Source organism: Amblyomma americanum, chromosome 1, assembly GCF_052857255.1.
Source record: "Amblyomma americanum isolate KBUSLIRL-KWMA chromosome 1, ASM5285725v1, whole genome shotgun sequence".
NCBI lineage: Eukaryota > Metazoa > Arthropoda > Arachnida > Ixodida > Ixodidae > Amblyomma > Amblyomma americanum.
The window spans coordinates 383,012,092-383,028,674 of NC_135497.1; the positions used below are offsets into that span (position 1 = coordinate 383,012,092).

General features: G+C 49.3%; 1 protein-coding gene across 1 annotated transcript in view; it reads right to left on the bottom strand.

Moving 5' to 3' along the window:
* Window positions 1–16,583, bottom strand: part of LOC144122882 (uncharacterized) — a 63,539-nt gene that overhangs the window by 26,473 nt on the left and 20,483 nt on the right. Inside the window, exons 6-8 of the mRNA XM_077655855.1 lie at window positions 7,485–7,701; window positions 4,943–5,015; window positions 2,922–3,041 (exon numbers count right to left, since the gene is read on the bottom strand). Of these exons, the coding sequence (XP_077511981.1) occupies window positions 2,922–3,041; window positions 4,943–5,015; window positions 7,485–7,701 (410 nt within the window). The remainder of the gene's footprint in view (window positions 1–2,921; window positions 3,042–4,942; window positions 5,016–7,484; window positions 7,702–16,583) is intronic.

Here is a 16,583-nt window from a genome sequence, read left to right on the forward strand (position 1 = left end):
GCTGTTTTTCCCTAGACTCAAGGGTTCTGCCAGCGGCACAATAGAGGGCTGCAGTGTAGGGGGAAGGACTGACACGCTGGAAGGACTGACACATTGTGACAACAAAAAAGGTCGAATGTGTCTGGATTGCAGACACATTTCTGGTGACAAGCGAGCCTCTAATAGTAAACAATAGCAGCAATATTCCTGCAGTAATGCCTGCACTACATCGTATAGGAGGTCAAAAATTTATCAACCATACACACCAACTGGGAGCGATCGAGCACATCTTAGAGGCTGTGACGAGCCCATGGACTCTGCCAAAGTGAACGTCCCGCTTGTTCTGCCTTCCTACCTTGATGGCGACTGCTTAGCTTGTTCTCAGTATCGGCTAGGAGCATTCGCCTTGAGCTTCATCTTTACCCTTATATCGTGGGATTTTTTCGCAGAAAACGTGCTTCCGAAGTCGATTTTTTATTGAGCCTTCATGATGAAAAAAAGATGAGAAAATTATTCAGAAGAATGCGCAAAAAAAACTCTAGAACAACGGTTTTTCATTCCTTTTGAGCGTCGTCGCTTCGCGCCTGCTTCCGCGCTATTGCGAGTATGTCGGGTCCGTAGTCAGAACTGGCTGCATGCAGTTCCTGGTCTGAAGACGACCTGTTGTCCTCTAATGCACATTCGGCACTTGGTAAGTACTCCAAGTCGAGGGAACCACCACTATCATCGCCAGGAAAGTAGACAGCGCGCGCAGCCATAACAAAACGACAACAAGTAGCTGAACAACTCGAAATAAACTTAGTAAGCAAGGCGGAAAGCGGCAACACCACATTAGTGCCGGCAATAAACCAAGCGAACTTGCAGTTCAAGATTATAATTAGCTCTTGTGCACCACCACACGAGTAGCGACACGAGGAGAGAAACCTAAACTATAGCGAACACCGGATCGTAAACTACATGAAGCGCTGAACAAGGAAAAAAAACTGTTTTTTCATTCCGCAAAATAGTGTTCGTAAGTCTCAAGGGATGAGGGCACCTCCCTGTAAGCACCTTCTTTCAGCATGGCACGAACTTTTGAGCTACGATCGTCGCCGTACATACATGCCAGTGAGTATGTGGACGTATCCGCTCATCCGTACATGTACGGCAGCAACCATTAAAACGTTAAAAGGGCCTTCAGACACTGCCGCTTGGTCGTTTCTCGGCTTGATTCGATCATCCACCGTTTTTACGGCAAGAGCCGTTATTGGGAGCATTCTTGAACCGTCGATGAAGCCGAGTCTGTAACATGAACAGGGGCTTTGCCGATATTTAAATTTAAATTAATTTTAAAGTTTTAATTCACACTTAACGTTAAAATATTAACTTTTAATTGGATTTAAAAATAAAAATATAAATAAAGTTAAAATCGCCAACTCAAGAAGCCAGAGCGCCTCTACGTATTACGGATTCAAGCGATATCCCGGCCTAGTGTCCGGTTTCCAGGGTGGATGTATTGGGTAAGGAGCCTGCGCCTGTAAATGCCATAAAAAATGTAGTGCAAGACCAGGACCTTTCTCCCCGATTATTTCACCCTCAGAAGAGCCGCGCACCATGGCTGGGGGAAAGCTTGTACCCATTGGTAAACTACGGGGTACCCGGCGGCGCTGGGTATCGAAGCCAGCACCTTCCGCATGCGAGGCGTGTTCTCGATAAACTAGGCCGCCGCTGCGGCAAAAATGAAAATTAAATTAAAATTTGAGTTTAAAATAACAAATAAAATATTTAGACTTTAATTGGAAGTTTTACATTTTTCTGCGCTTTTCCAAAAAGAACCGAGTGTAGGGGACTGGCGCGTGCACTTCTCCTCGCGCAAACCGTTTCTGCAGGCAGAGCAGTGAGTGCAAACGAGTCAGCGAACAAGAGTATTTTGTTGGAAAAAGTCTTTGCGGTTCAACTGAGTTGCAAAATTTTGAAGTTGCCATTTGCGACCAGTGACGGCTTCTCGTCGAGTTTTAACGAAGCCGTAGCCTGCTTTTGTATTTTTTTATTTTAATGACTTCAAATGCGTCATGACTACACGAGTCATTGCCCATAGGCTGCCATTACTGGTTGGCTCGTTGGACATGATAGAAGGGTGAAGCAAATTCACTAGCGCGCCTCAATGAAGCCTTAAAGAAATGCAACGAATTGGCGCATAACAGACCTATGGTCGCGTGCATCACTCATTCTGCTCTTCTATAGGCCTGCCCCTTTTCTGTGTCTCACGATTTTTTGGCAGTGAACGAGTGTAAGCTACGGCGGCACTAGCAAGTCACAGGCCCAACGCGAGAAGGTGTTCATGCTTCAGAGAAGTGCGTGGTTGGCAGGAGCATTTTGCTATCGTACGTCGGCATGTCGCTACAGTCAAAGTGACGGGTGCGAGACAGTCTCGAGCAGTCCTTAAGCGCGACACACTTTGGCGGTAAGGCCTTTGTTTCACTGGCGCGCACTCGTCCTGCAGCTTCAGCAAAAATGCTTGGAATGCCAAGAGGACACTTAGGCGAAAAGGACAGCACCGTCAATTGCAACCGTTTAAGACCAGCAATATTCTAGGCTTTAAACACTGCCACTGTGACAAATGGGCAGAAAGCGATGTCCTTATCCACGACTCATTTATTGTCTCGTCTTCTGGACGCTGTAGTTCGAGTTGCCAGCGGCCAGCAAAGGCGTGCGGGAAGAGCATGTAGAGTCATTCGGAGCGTTCTGTTCCGTACACAGCGGGAGTATACCACGATGAAATGTATGGCGGCAAGGAGTCTTTCTTCAAAAAGAGGCAGGCACTGAGAAACTTGAGCCTCCTACTGGCTACTCTGTGTTAAGTCTTGCTGGAGTTCAGTATAACTCAGGGACGAGAAAGCGATGGATGGCTGCAACGTGATCGGTGGCCGCGACGCAGTAGGTCAGCTGGTCTCTTCGCTTACCTCTCGAGATAACCGATGACGTCCCTCTGGACACTGCCTTGCACGCGAGACAGCATGCTCGAAAGGGAGGAAGCCACCACCACGCCCATCAGCAGCTGGTTATGGATTATGTGGTATCGTCTGCGTGCGCGCCGGTGGGCATGATTTAGCCGTATGCTCTGGCGCAGTAAAAGCACTCTACAACATAATCTACGTCTAGCTTCTGAAATAGTTCTTAAATTGAAGGAGGGTATAGGAAAAGAGCGAACTGTTTCTGAGCAAACACGCTATTTTGAATTAGGTTCGTTACACCAATTTAGTTGATTTTCCATTCAAGTGGAGTGGTGCATTTGCAACGAAAACGTTAAAGACGCAAACATGCTCAATAAAGACATTGAATTGCTCCTTTTATACTGTTACGTACTCATCATGCACTCAGCACGCCCGTCGACGCAAAACACGTGCAATATTAAGTTTCATTAATATTCACGTATCGCGGAGTAATCACGTAGCGAGATCTATAAGAACTAGCAAAGTATTCACCCTTTTTGTGCGTTCCTTTCGTTCGTACACATGCTTTAGTTGAAAAATCGGCATGATGTTTGTTTTACAGTTCTTCGAGACCCTGCATCGCATGCGAGCTAAAGACGAAGGAAGCTGGTCAGCGCAGCTTGTTAACCATTGCAGTCTGTTCAGCGATCGAAACGGCGCGGTCAGGGCGCGTGAATGAAGTCACGTGCGATATGACCTTTTGGAAAAAAACCGAACACCTCTAGCGTACCGTACTAACAGACTTGGTCTTGCGCGGCCAGTGTCCGAGTAGCACTGAAAAAGCGGACTGGCGAACATGACGCAGCATTTTCAGTCAGAAGGAACCTTTTTACTTACTAAGATTACGATTACAGCGCACATGTCCTAGTGCCACTAAAGCCTTTCGCGAACACCACCTGTATACTAAGCCTCACTGAAGCCTCACGCCTCACTGAAGTCATGCGCACTGTATGAGGTTTAAACGAAACAAAACGACTGCGTCGTTGTCAATCTTCTTACTCAAGTACCTTCCGCTGGCTAATAACCAAGACGTGCTTGCAGCTTTCGTACATCATCGAGCAGGTATCTTACCTCGTCGACCTAACGAAATGTTTGCACGTATATTTCACAGGAAAAAAAAAAACTTGCGAAGTAATCTTTCAGGCTACAGTCTTTAGTGAAGAGTTTTCGAGGCAAGTCCGTTGGCTGTGAAGAAGAGGAATGTAAGGTAGAAACGTTCTGTTCCGCGCCTCTTATTACATTTTGCATTTCCTTTTAGGTTTGATGCCGCCTCTTCGGACAGGAGGCGAAAACGCTTAACCATGCATGCCACAGTGCATGCACAAGTCGTTCCGTGTTGTTAGAAACCCGTAACGCCGCCACCGCACTGCAGACCGCGTTGTTCAAGCTTTCGAGATAAGTGTGCTTGGGCCTGTATACGCATAGCGGACTGGCGTCGCGATACTCGGACTAATTTTGGCAGTAACGAAACGCTCTGGAGCCGCAACAATGGTCAGGGGAATAATGGCTATTCCACTTGGAAGCTGCACTGCTGCAAACTCCGTGCCTCTGTTGAAGCAGCATCAAAACACTCGCAAGTTCCTTTCAGCTTAGTTACCTAAGACACATTGTTACTCCGTAGGATTTCGGCTGGTTGCTGGCGTCTGAGGCATCACTGCTCATAATTGCTATGACAACAGCGACACCTCATAATGAAATACAAAAGCAGAATGGTTCGACAATCGAAAAATGGCTACTTTTGGGGACGTACATTTTTTCTGAAGCAGCACTTTTGGATTGAGGGACCAGCACTACTATCGATTGGTGCAGTGCGGCTAGCAGCGATGTTGCAACCGCTAGGTGGAGAATCTTTGTTTTGACTTTCGAGCTTTCGATTCACGCGCATCACACTGGGCTTGATGATCACCCGTCATTGTGCATGACTCTGAGTTCAACTGCGCATCGCATTGCTGGTTGTGTCACATGTCGTTAGTTTTTCGCTCTCCACTTACTCCTTCTTCCAGGCGATTATCTGCTGGAGAAGGTACCGCTGGAAGGTCGGCGGGAGCTGGACACGGTGGTATGCTGCGGGAAAAGAACGCGCTTCGCTGACTTTGCTTGTGCCCGCAGAGCTGATAACTGTGTTTCACTAGCCGGTGTGCAGCCTATGCAGAAAAACACTGCGCCGTGAATTGCGCACACTAAATGTCTGGAATTCTGATTTCACGTGATGTTATGAGCTCACCACGACTATTGAACACTGTTGATGCATTGAGCAGGGTCTTAGTGTATCATTACTGCCTTACACGCTACTAGTGCCGCGTTTGATGCTGCTGCCATTGTAAACGGAACTCGTCTCCGCGCTGGGCATATTTTGGTGCAGTGGCCGCTCGTGTCGCACTTATTCACCCTATTTCTCGCTTTATATCCAGGGGAGGCCGTGCATGGGGCCCAAAAACTAGGCAAAATTATAGCAGTTTGATGGAACCAGCTAAACGTTCCACATTTAGGCACGTGCTAGCGCGGAAAGTTTAGAAGCCTAGCCTTAATTCGATTCGTTTCACGATGCGTATCTGGCAGAGCGTTGATGAAGACGTCGATATCAACGAGTGTTTTTCACGAGGCGTCACCGCTTTGTGCCATGGGCACGCTAGGAGAGGGAAGGCAAAACATTTACTCTGAGCCCTCGAAGTATGGCACAGGACGGTAAACTTCTTCGGCAACCAGTGTCAAGTTGTGGCGACAGACGCTTACAGAAGGGGTCAAGACAGGCTTTGTTTCCGATCGCAGCGGGCAATCCCTTCCTCGAACTACGTCTTCCGTTCATAAATCACGACCACATTTTCCGGACTGATGATGCCGTCATCGGTCGTTAACGGCGTCACCGTATTTTGTCTCCTTCGTCCTTCGTTAGCAACCACCATCGCCAGTGGCCCTCAGCAACGCTGCTTGCCATGCACACGGGCCGTGCCCCCGTGGACAAAACTCACGGGAGTGTCGCGAACATTGAAGCATAGCCCTTTCAGGTCCATAAACGCACCAACCGGGAACCTATGATTTCTCTGTGCAAAACAAGTAATCAAAACATCAGCGAACTAAATGAACTGCTGGAATGAACACTAGTGTGTGGGTTGGACTTTTATTGATGAAACTGTCACCACAGCAGAGATGAAAGATGAATAATTTACAAAAGACCTAGGCTTTGTTGTAACAAAAAATGTTTAAGCAGCTTCCTCTACGTCGTGGAACACAAGTAAACGCCACACTTCTTGCAGCGTGGAAGAGACCTTGAACGCCTCCCGGGAACGCTTCGAGTGCGCGCCCTTTTGATTAGGTGAATAGAGCTCCGTTTTTGGGCGTATAGCGAGATGTGTTTATTACCTGAACCATCGTAAACGTGTGGGCTGGGTCCGAACAAGTTCGTTTTTGCCAGACGATCCGAAATAGATTTTTTTTTGTGCAGACACAGGCTTATGTGGTCAGGGTTCGGAAAGGGATAGTTGCAGCCAAATAAGTTCGACTTGAGATAACTTGAAGTCCGTGGGGAATACAGAAATGCGGTGCAGAAGAGGGGGACTTTCCTGCGCTCTAAAAGCAGCTTTTCAGATACTGCATGCACAGCTTGAGAAAAGCTCCCTGTGAACGTTTAAGCTCACGCCTCGGGTCGCTGTTCTTTGTAGTGCACATCTGTCGTACGCTTAAAATGGCGAGACGCACAGATTTTGCCTCTGTGTGCCTTCATCAAACGGGTAAATAATGCACCTTCATAGTCCTGGCATGAGAGAGGGGAAATGTCTGCAATCTTCACTGAGGGGAATATTATAAACCCTTAAGATAATGGTGGTTTCTCCATTTTGCTGCGTTCTTATAGCATTATTACGCACTGGCGATATGGCTCAGTAATTGTAGCGGTGGGAAGCCGGAGCTCTGCAGAGTAACAAAGGAGGAAATAATGGGATCAAAAAGGGAGCGCGACAGAAATTGAATGCATGTCGTCGCTTTTGCACATCAGCAATAAAATGGAGCAGCGATCCCCGGCGAAAGACGACGATGTGACTATAGGTATGCGCCACACTTGAGATGGAAGTAGCAGTGGAAATAACTCTAAGGACGCGGCCGTGCCTTACATTGTTGTGATGGTAGTATGGCAAAAACGCCAGCAAGAACACTGAAGGAAGAGAGGGGGCAGAAAAAAGAACGTAAGGGAGTTAACATGCAGGTGGGACGCGGAAGGAAATCTCGTCTACACCGTAGGATGCACATAAAAGTTCACAAATGATCCCTTTGGTGCGTGTGCTGTGGCATTGCATCAAATTCTGAAGGGTGTTTAATCGCCACGTAACGTCTCTCAGTACACACAGCCGTTTATATTGAATAAAGTGGCCTTTGTTTTATTTTGTTGGTCTCGTAATTAGAGCGCGCATTTTCAGTAAATGCGATGCAGCGGAAATAGCGCGTGTACGTCATGTGGAATGCTGCCGGAATTCAGCGCAGAGCTACACTGTGCGCGGCTGCAGCCCATAAGTGTGGGGAACGTGTGGTGGCTAGGCTCACGGTTGATGCCCTTGACTGGCTTGTGCTCGGGCGAAGACTGTCCCGGAATGACCACCTGGCCGTCTTCTAAGATGGACGTTTTCTTGCGGCGTCCGGCCTGGCGCGGAAGCGACAGCAACGAAGACTTGTTCGGCACCGTCGGTTGCTTGGGCGGTGAGTGGCGGGGAGGAGATTCTTCCGCCGAGTCTGTCGAAACGGGAGCGCTGGCCCGCGACATCTGCATGCAGGCGCAAAGAATCGAGAAAGAAAAGGCCAAGATGCTGTGCGGCGTCAAGATGCGCAATTCGAGACTGAATCGGAAAGTAACTGCAAATTAACCACGCACAAAACTGAAGTTTCCGCCCCATAGGTGAGTTCTGGCAAGATTGAACTGTTATACTTTTCTCTTCAGGGATACTAGTAAGCTGCCGTTAATTACCGGAGAGTGCCGGCTAAATGCACTCCGCACCAATCTTCTCTCTTTCACTTTCACCGCACGGATCACTATTACCCGTGCGTAAGTATATTCCTTTATTACTTCAAATACCTCGCTGCTGATCGTAAACAGTGTCACTTTCCACACTTGAACATCACTTTAACTTTTTTTTATACTAACTTTTAGTCCCACCGTTCTTCCTTGAGTCATCAGTCATGCGCTGTAGTTCATGCCTTCAGTTACTTCAGGGCAATATTGTCAGGAAATCGCAGGTTACTAAGGTGTTCTCTATCACCATCTGTCTCTAGATCGTGCCACTCCGGCCCTCTGAATGTCTCATGTAAACATGATGTGAATGTCCACGAAGAGACTGAATCACCTTGCCTGACACCCTTCCTGATTTGGATTTTATCAGTTTTCCTCTGGAGGGCTATGGTCGCTGTGTAGTCTCTATAGCCATTTTATAGGACCTCTTGCAAACATTTTTTACGCAGTGCAGGCACGACCGCTCATATTCAGAGGACTATGTTTGTAGCAATATATTGCTATTAGCGGTAGGTATTCGCCAGCCCTTTCCCTCTGCCCTATCGGCCCCTTTTGAGTACCATATCATTTGTGACACTTGACTTCGATACATGAACTAACCACCAAACTCCAGCCGAGTACATGAATATCAATGCGGTAGAGGCAGCTGTGCACAGTGAGGTCATGCAGACTGAATGAGAAAGCACAGAGGAGCGGACAGCCCTAATGTAGAGTAATATTATAGTCCGCGCTCACCAGGGGTTAAGAGGCCCATTAGGTGCAGAACACTATGTCAGCAGGAAAGTAATGATGAAAATTGAATTCCCACCGTGACCTGATTGAAAAGAGTGCTTCAGCTCCAGGGCGGCATTAACAGATGCTTCAAGTGCTCTGCTTATTAACCGGACAGGTGAAAATGGTCGGATTCTAACACAGGGTGTTTTGCCGAAGAATTTACACAATTTTTAAGAATAGGCTTTTTGAGTTAGAAGAGCGCTTTTTTCGGTACGACATTGTCAGCAGTGTAGTACATCAGAATACAGCTGGGACGTGCTAACGGGTAGGCTGGTTAACTAATTTTGAACAGTAAACTTTTCAACTATTGTTGTTAGACTCCTTAATTATTGAGAGGCGTGTAGCTCACCGTACGTAATATTCATAGCTGTTTTCAGAATTTCGAAAATTCATTTTTATTTGGGAGATACTGAAGTCTAGGAAGACCAAGCAGGTGGGAGCATACAGGTACAAATTTTAACCTAGCAGTGCTTCAGAAGCATACCTGCAACGTAAGCTTGGTTCAAGATAAGCAGGCACAAAAAAAGGCTTACACAACGGCTTATCAAGAGCGCAAATAATACATCAACAGAACAAAATGATAAGATTATACATTCGTAATAAGGGCTTACGAACAAAAACGATAAACACAGTAATTTTTTTTGTGTAATTTGGCTATTTAGACGTGATACGTGCCCTGGAGAGGTTACTTTGCCTGCAAACTTTTTGAAAACGCATGCATTTTAGCATGATGTAGCCAAAATTTGTTAGGCCACGGCGCCGAGGACAACCGCATTTTCGAAATTCTAAAAATTGATATGGGTACTACTTACGGTGGGCTACACGCGTCTCAATGATTCAGCAGCTTAACAGCAATAGTAAAAAAATTAACTATTCATTATTAGTTAACAAGTCTGATGTTAGCATGTCTTAGCTGTATTATGATGGACTGCACCACTGATAATGCTATGCCGAAAAACGCGCTAAATGAAGCGCATATTTTTAAAAACTATGTAAAGTCTTAGGTAAAACACCCTGTATTTAGAGCCCTTCGTTTTCTTATGTGATTCTTCCCCCCCCCCCCCCCTAATACACTTCGTAAAAACTAGGTTAAAGCCGGTTTCCACCGGAAAAAGCTCCTTTGAGAAAATGTACTTTGTCAATGAGAAACGCTGTGGGCAGCACTCGGAATCGAGGGGAGTTGAGTTTCCCCCTTCAGGTGGTGATGAGAGGAAACACCTTGTTGATGATGAAATCGGGGTTTCTTGATGACCCGGTGGTTATAACTCGCAAACATTCACGTTACTCGAAGGAAGGAGAAGGTTAACTATTTATTTACAACATAAATAAAACGAGAAGAAACAAAGCAAGGAGAAGACTATTTACATGACTAAACCGTTGATCAGACGAATTCAGCCCCCGTTCAACCCAGCGCGCTTGTTTTTAAACCCTCTGTCTCCGCCCTTAGTGGGGACAGCCACCAATAAGATTACAAGCGACACACCTCACCAATCAGTGGTTAGGGAAAGGAAAATAAGGTTTCCGCCAACTAATCACAGATTGGGGAAAGAGTGCTGATTAAACATTTGGGAAAGGAGAGGTTGCAATCAAATACACAAACAGCACAAACGCGACCACCCTCTCCCACGGCCCAGCCGTTACCACTTTCCTCTCTCTGTCGTACACGCGACAAACATATGCCGACGAAACGATCCCTAAAGTGTTTACAGAACACACCGCAAGAGTCGAACACAGTCGTTACGGGAATAGTAGGTTTCCGGTCACTCGGCTAATACTCAGCCGTATCTCGTGCGCCCCCGAAACCTCGTCAACCCCTTGAAAACGCACACATGTCGACACCTGTACATGGTTAGGCTTCTTAAGACGGGCTATGCCCGTTACCGCGCGGAGTAGATAAGGACGTCCGCCGTGTTGGAATTCAGGTAGCAGCATCCCACCGCTTCCACCAGTGGTTGTGATTCAGGTAGCGTGACTGGGCGGGAGAAGAGACGAGCACGATTGGAAGAAAACTTGGAAAACATTATAAAAGGCTCTATTTACATAATGTACAAGTAGGGCAACTGAGAGTGCTTCTCAGTAAAGAGAGCTTCTTAGCAGTCGGAGTCTCTGGTATCTCTCAAGAGGGGGGCTCTTCTCTGGTACCAAGCCAGCAGCTCCTTAAATATTCTTCGTATTTCCCAGATCCCTAGCTGGGGAATACAGTTCGAAGAATGATGTCCAATCACACGATGGCACTGATGGTACCACCCACGGCAGGGCGGTACTGATGTTTCCTCGCAGCTCGGTCGAGGGAAAGGAAACAGGACCGGTCACGTTGTCATCCACGCGGCCTCCAGGTGGGCGCGCACGTGTGTCCGGACCGCGCCCATGTTGACCCGGAAGGCGCCTGCATGACACAGGAATGCAGGCTGTCTCCCAGCAGGGGTTGAAAGAACTTTTACTGGTGACCGGAACGCGGAAGCGCTGTCGAAGGTGCGGCACTCAGGCAATTGTTCAACCCCAGCGTGACCGAAGGGGACCACACTGATACCGCACTTCGTCGTCTGAGGACCGGAACGAATACGCTTATGGTCGTCGCTGCTTCCGGCGTTCCTGTTCGAACACGTGGGGACGCTATTGTCGTCGCTGCTTCCGGCATTCTTGCAGCCACGTCTCCCCCAGAGGGCTCACCCACCCTCGCGGTGGTCCTCAGGGAATCCTCCCCATGCCCAACTTCGCCGAACTCTACAGCAGGAAAGAAGCGCGAGCACAACAGCACCCCCGCCGCCAGATATTGCGCCCAGAAGATGAACTGCTCGCACTGAGCTCGGCTGACTGGGCGTGCCAGGAACCAGATGCTCTCTGGGAGTCTTCTGATGACCTTCAGTGCCGAAGCTCGGCATCGCTTCCCCTCGTCAGATGGCCGTTTTGGGAAATTCTCTGCAATGCTAGCCAAAAAGGATCACAGACGCCAAACCACACCTGACAAAAGCAAGCGCCCTCAGAACCCACTCATCCCGCCAGACCAAAACTGAAGGCCAAAACTGAACTTAGCACAAAACTTCAACTGAAACTTGAAGAGATCAAATGTTTTGCCTGAATGAACACATGGTGTCTCCCGACTAAGAGTTTAGACAGGGCACCTGTCCAAGGCGTGTGCTCCCGCTCGAGGCGCACTTAGATAGGGAAAAAAATTCGCTAAATGAAATCAGGTTGGTGCTTAGAGGGCACGTGGTGCGGGAATAGGTGACTGGATTTGGCCGACGTGGCGTTCAAATTTTCCCGCCCCAATACCCAGAAACAAGGTACGTTACACCACTCGCTCTTACTTATCCTTGGCCGAAATAAGGAAAACGTACTCCTAGGTATGTTACGTGGTTATGAACATTAATGCAAAGAAAGTGGGAGATATACGCTCTCCATTAGGAAGATAATATGAAATAAACCTTCAAAACTACAAATTTGGGGGACATCCCCCCTTTTTTAAAATCTTTACTAGCTAAAAGGCTCGGCTTAGCCCGTCGGCATTTGTGTGGAGCTTGCCTTTCTTGTAGCGAACCTCGAAGCTGTGGGGCTGGAGTGCCAGGCTCCACCTCAGTAGACGACCATTTTTGGGCGACATATTGTGCAGCCAAGTCAAAGGGCAATGGTCCGTTTCTACTGTGAAACGGGACCCGGAGACGTAGCATGCAAGTTTGTCTATCGCCCAAACGAGGCATGCGCATTCTTTTTCAGACGTGCTATACGCCTCTTCCCGCGTGCTGAGCTTGCAGCTCAAGTAAAGGACAGGCCGTGTGTGCCTGCCATCGCTTTCCTGGCAAAGAATAGCGCCTAACCCTCGTTCGCTGTCATCAAATTGTATGATAAAGGGTTTCGAGAAATCTGGCGCTGCCAGTATTGGGCGCTCGCTTAGGGCCGTTTTCAGACTCTGAAATGCCTTCTCTTTCTTTTGGTCCCAAGAAATATTGGCAGGCTCAATTTTCTCAGCGCGTCGGTCGGGGGCTGGCTAAATCAGAGTAGCCCTTTAAATAATGCTGATTATAGCCTGCTAGGCCAAGAAAAGCCCTGAGTTACGATTTTGTGGTTGGGCGACGGTACTCCACCACGGCAGCCACTTTAAGCGCGGCAGGTCTGCGCTGGCCTCGTCCAACCACGTGCCCAAGATAGTTCACTTCGGCGCACCTCAGGTGGCATTTTGCCGCCCTTACCGTTAAACCAGCCTCAAGCAGTCGGCTCAACACAATACGCAGGTTTTCAATGTGCTCCTCCCAGTTTTGTGAGAAAACGGCCACGTCGCCAAGGTAGTGGAGAGCAAAATCTGCAAGTCCCCGCAGCACTTGGTCCATTAACTTTGAAAAACAGTACGGAGCATTTTTCAAGCCGAAGCTCAATATTACAGGGCGCAACGTGTCCACGGGGGACACGAATGCTGCGTACCTGCTGGCGCGCTCAGTGAGTGGCACCTGCCAGTGACCACGAACTAAATACAGTGTGGATATATATTCTGATTTAGGGACTGTTTCAACCCTCTCCTCGATGTTCGGTATGGGGTAGATCTGGTCCACTGTGATTGAATTCAGTCTCTGGTAGTCCACGCAAGGTCTCTGATCCTTGCCTGGAACCTCTACAATAATGAATGGTGACGTATAGTCACTTTCGCAGGGCACTATGACGCCAAGTTCGCACATACGGCGGATCTCCGTCTCAATGATTTCTTTTTCTCTTGGAGAGACACGGTACGGTTTGCTCCTGATCGGCTGCTCCCTAGACAGCTCAATGTCGTGTTCGACGAGGGTTGCTTTTTCCTGGCTTGTTTGAAAACACGGCTTCAAAGTCGCGGACGACGTTTTTCATGTCTCCTCGTTGACTTTCCGTCAAACGTGGCTCTCTGTCGATTGAATTTAGCAGCTCATTCGCTGCCTGCTCGTCCTCATGTATGACATAAGGTATGTCTGAGATCTCTTCCTCTGGCATGTTCAGCGTCATATTAACCATGGCCTGACGCTGCACATAAGGGTTCATGAAATTACTGTGGATTATCCGATTGTGTTTTTTCTTAAATTTGACCTCATAGTTGGTGTCCGAAAGCTTGGACGCCACCTTAGCTGGCCCTTCCCATTGCACTTCAAGCTTGTTTCTTTTTGACGGACGCAGCATTATCACCTGGTCGCCAGGTTGAAAGGTGCGCTTGCGTGCCGATTTGTCGTAGTGCACTTTAGACAATGACTGCGCTGCTCTGACATTTACTTCCACGAGGTCTCTGGTTTTCGCAAGTCTTTCCAGTAGCTTCAGGACGTATTCCACTACACAGGGATCCTCTCTGTAACCCTCCCATGACTCCTTTAATATGCGCAATGGGGTCCTCAAGTCACGCCCGCAGACTAGTTCAGCGCGGCTAAATCCTGTGCTTTCGTGGGGGACGGATCTCATTGCAAAGAGTGCTGCTAGAATGCAGCCTTCCTAATCTCCCTTATGCTCAAAACACAGAGACATAAACATCCGCTTTAGCACTGAGTGCATACGCTCGACTGGATTTGACTGAGGGTGGCGAATGGAACTGCGGATTATTTTAATCCCACACCGTTCCAAGAACATTGTTGTCAAGAAGCTTGTGAACACGCTCCCGTTATCGCTTTGTATCTCTGCAGGGAACCCCACGCGAGAGAAAATTGACAAAAGGGCGTCTACAACACATGCGGAACTTAGCTCCTTCAAGAGAATGGCCTCGGGAAATTTGGTTGCCACGCACAGTGTAGGGTTCGGCGCGCTGTCGCATCTTTTTGTACATGTGTTGCGAATATTCCGCGAGAGGGCAGTGACCTAGGCTGCGCGTCCAGTTTTGTTTTATTTAGTTTTGCTTTGGTGCACGCCGTTAGAAGGGGACTCATGCCTTTTTGGTTAGTCTCCCCATTCGTCCTTGCGGTTTCCTTCGCCGCTCCGGACGGCGGGGTTACCTGCCGGCCTCGACCTTGGACCCCTGTCCCCTGGGCGAAGGATTGCAAGACCACCTAGGGAGGAACTCGGGGGTAAGGGAAACGCTGACATCAGTTCTGAGCTTTCCTATTCGTCAAAACTGATGAGCCGCAGTTAGCAGTTTATTTTTACGTGTGGAAAGGGGCGCGGGCATCTTCGGGGTGTACCCGCGAAGGGAGTGGCGCCCGAGGGCTTTTTTCTCTAGCTTTTCCTAGCTGGGAGGCGCTCGGTCTGGCCGAGTGCGGAGGGAGCGAGTGACCGTTGAGAGCTGGTGCAAGGCGCGCCAGTTTGACTGTTGGGACGCGGTGTCCCTCGCCTCTGTGCAGGCGGTCGGCTAGGCCGGCCGCGGATAGTTGCGGCCGTATACTGACTTTTGTTTGTACCCATCTGTAAAAAGCCTGTATAAAATTTCGTTTCTCATTAAATCGCTTCGCCTGCAAGTCATATCATCGAGAAGCCTTCAAGCGGTGCATACAGTTTCTGGAAATCACCGGACCAACACCACCGGCAAACCTTTACTGGCGCAGTCGACAGTACTGGTGCTCTGCAGTGGCCCCGAGGAACGGACGAAGACATACATCCACGGAGAGAACGACGATGTTCGGCATCCAAGGCGAGATACCGAAAGGACGACAGGCTACGGGGTTACGAAGGTGCGAACCGCATTGGGCGTGAAACGCCGAAGACAACGCCTTCAACAGACAGAGAGTGGTATCCCTGAGCAACGGCGGCAGTTGGAAGATTCAAGCGTACACGGCTTTCTGCGGAGCGGATACGGGCGCTATGGGACACCAGCGGAGGGCGACACCTTGTTGAGAGGGCCCGCCGCTGCGGCTGATCATCGCGACAAGTGAGCGCCGTTGCAGAGGAAGTAAGCGAGCTCCTGGTGACGGGCTTCGGAGGCTGTTGGGAGCGGAGAGGCGACATCCTGGTGCAAAGCCTCTGGAGCTGTTGGAGTCGAAGAGGGGACGCCGGCTGAGGAGTGTCTTGGACGAAGACTGGTGCAAACCTGCGGAGCAACGAGGAGGCAACAAGAGGCCTCCGAGGAAGAGAGTGCTGCAGCCGTGGGAAAGGACGAGGCGGCATCTGACGGAGAGGTTCGGAGAGGTCGCAGGAGCCATGGGCAGCGAGGCGACGGCAGAGTGAGCCTCCTTTCCCATTTGCTTGCCTCCGTAGCGCTCGAGCCGCAGGGTTAGAGAGCAACGGGTGTGATGGCCGCATTCAGGTGTTCGAGTGGCCATTATGCCAGATTCGCCTTATGGTCCGGGTGAGGTAGTTACCTCGAAAACAAGCTGGACGATGTCAGCCTGGAATCTCTCGAGCGCAAACTAGCGATAGCCAAACAAGAGTACAAGGAGACGAAAGAATCTCTCCAGAAAGAGCGAAGTGCGCAGCAGGAGGTGGTACCGCTAGGGCGACCTCAGAGCCGATCACCCTTTCCGGGTAGAGGAGATGGCAACGAATCGCTGAGCAGTGTAACAGAAGAGGTGGTTAGTTGCTGCAGCTTGAAGCCGGTAGGGATCGAAAGCGCTTCGAGCGAAGCGCAAGTCCCGGCAAACAATGTAGAGATTGCTGGCGCTGAGTTGCTGGATGCTGCTCAGTCAGCAATCCAGGTTGAAAGAGAACAGCGGTCCCTACCTGCTGGCTTGGAGATGAGCCCCGTGGAGGGGAAGGCCGATAAAACCCATCCGGTGGGCCACGCACGTGAAGGCATGACGGAGTTTTGCGCTGAACCTCATGAGCATGAGGAAAAGGGCGGCTCGCCAGGCGCAGGCGTCCAGTGTGAACTTTCTTTGCGCATCGACATGGAAGCGGTGCGTCGGGGGTGTTTCACCAATGACGCGGATGAAACATCGAGCTCAGCTAGCGGCGTCGCTTGAGGCGCAGGTGTCGCAGCTGACTAGAGCTGGTTC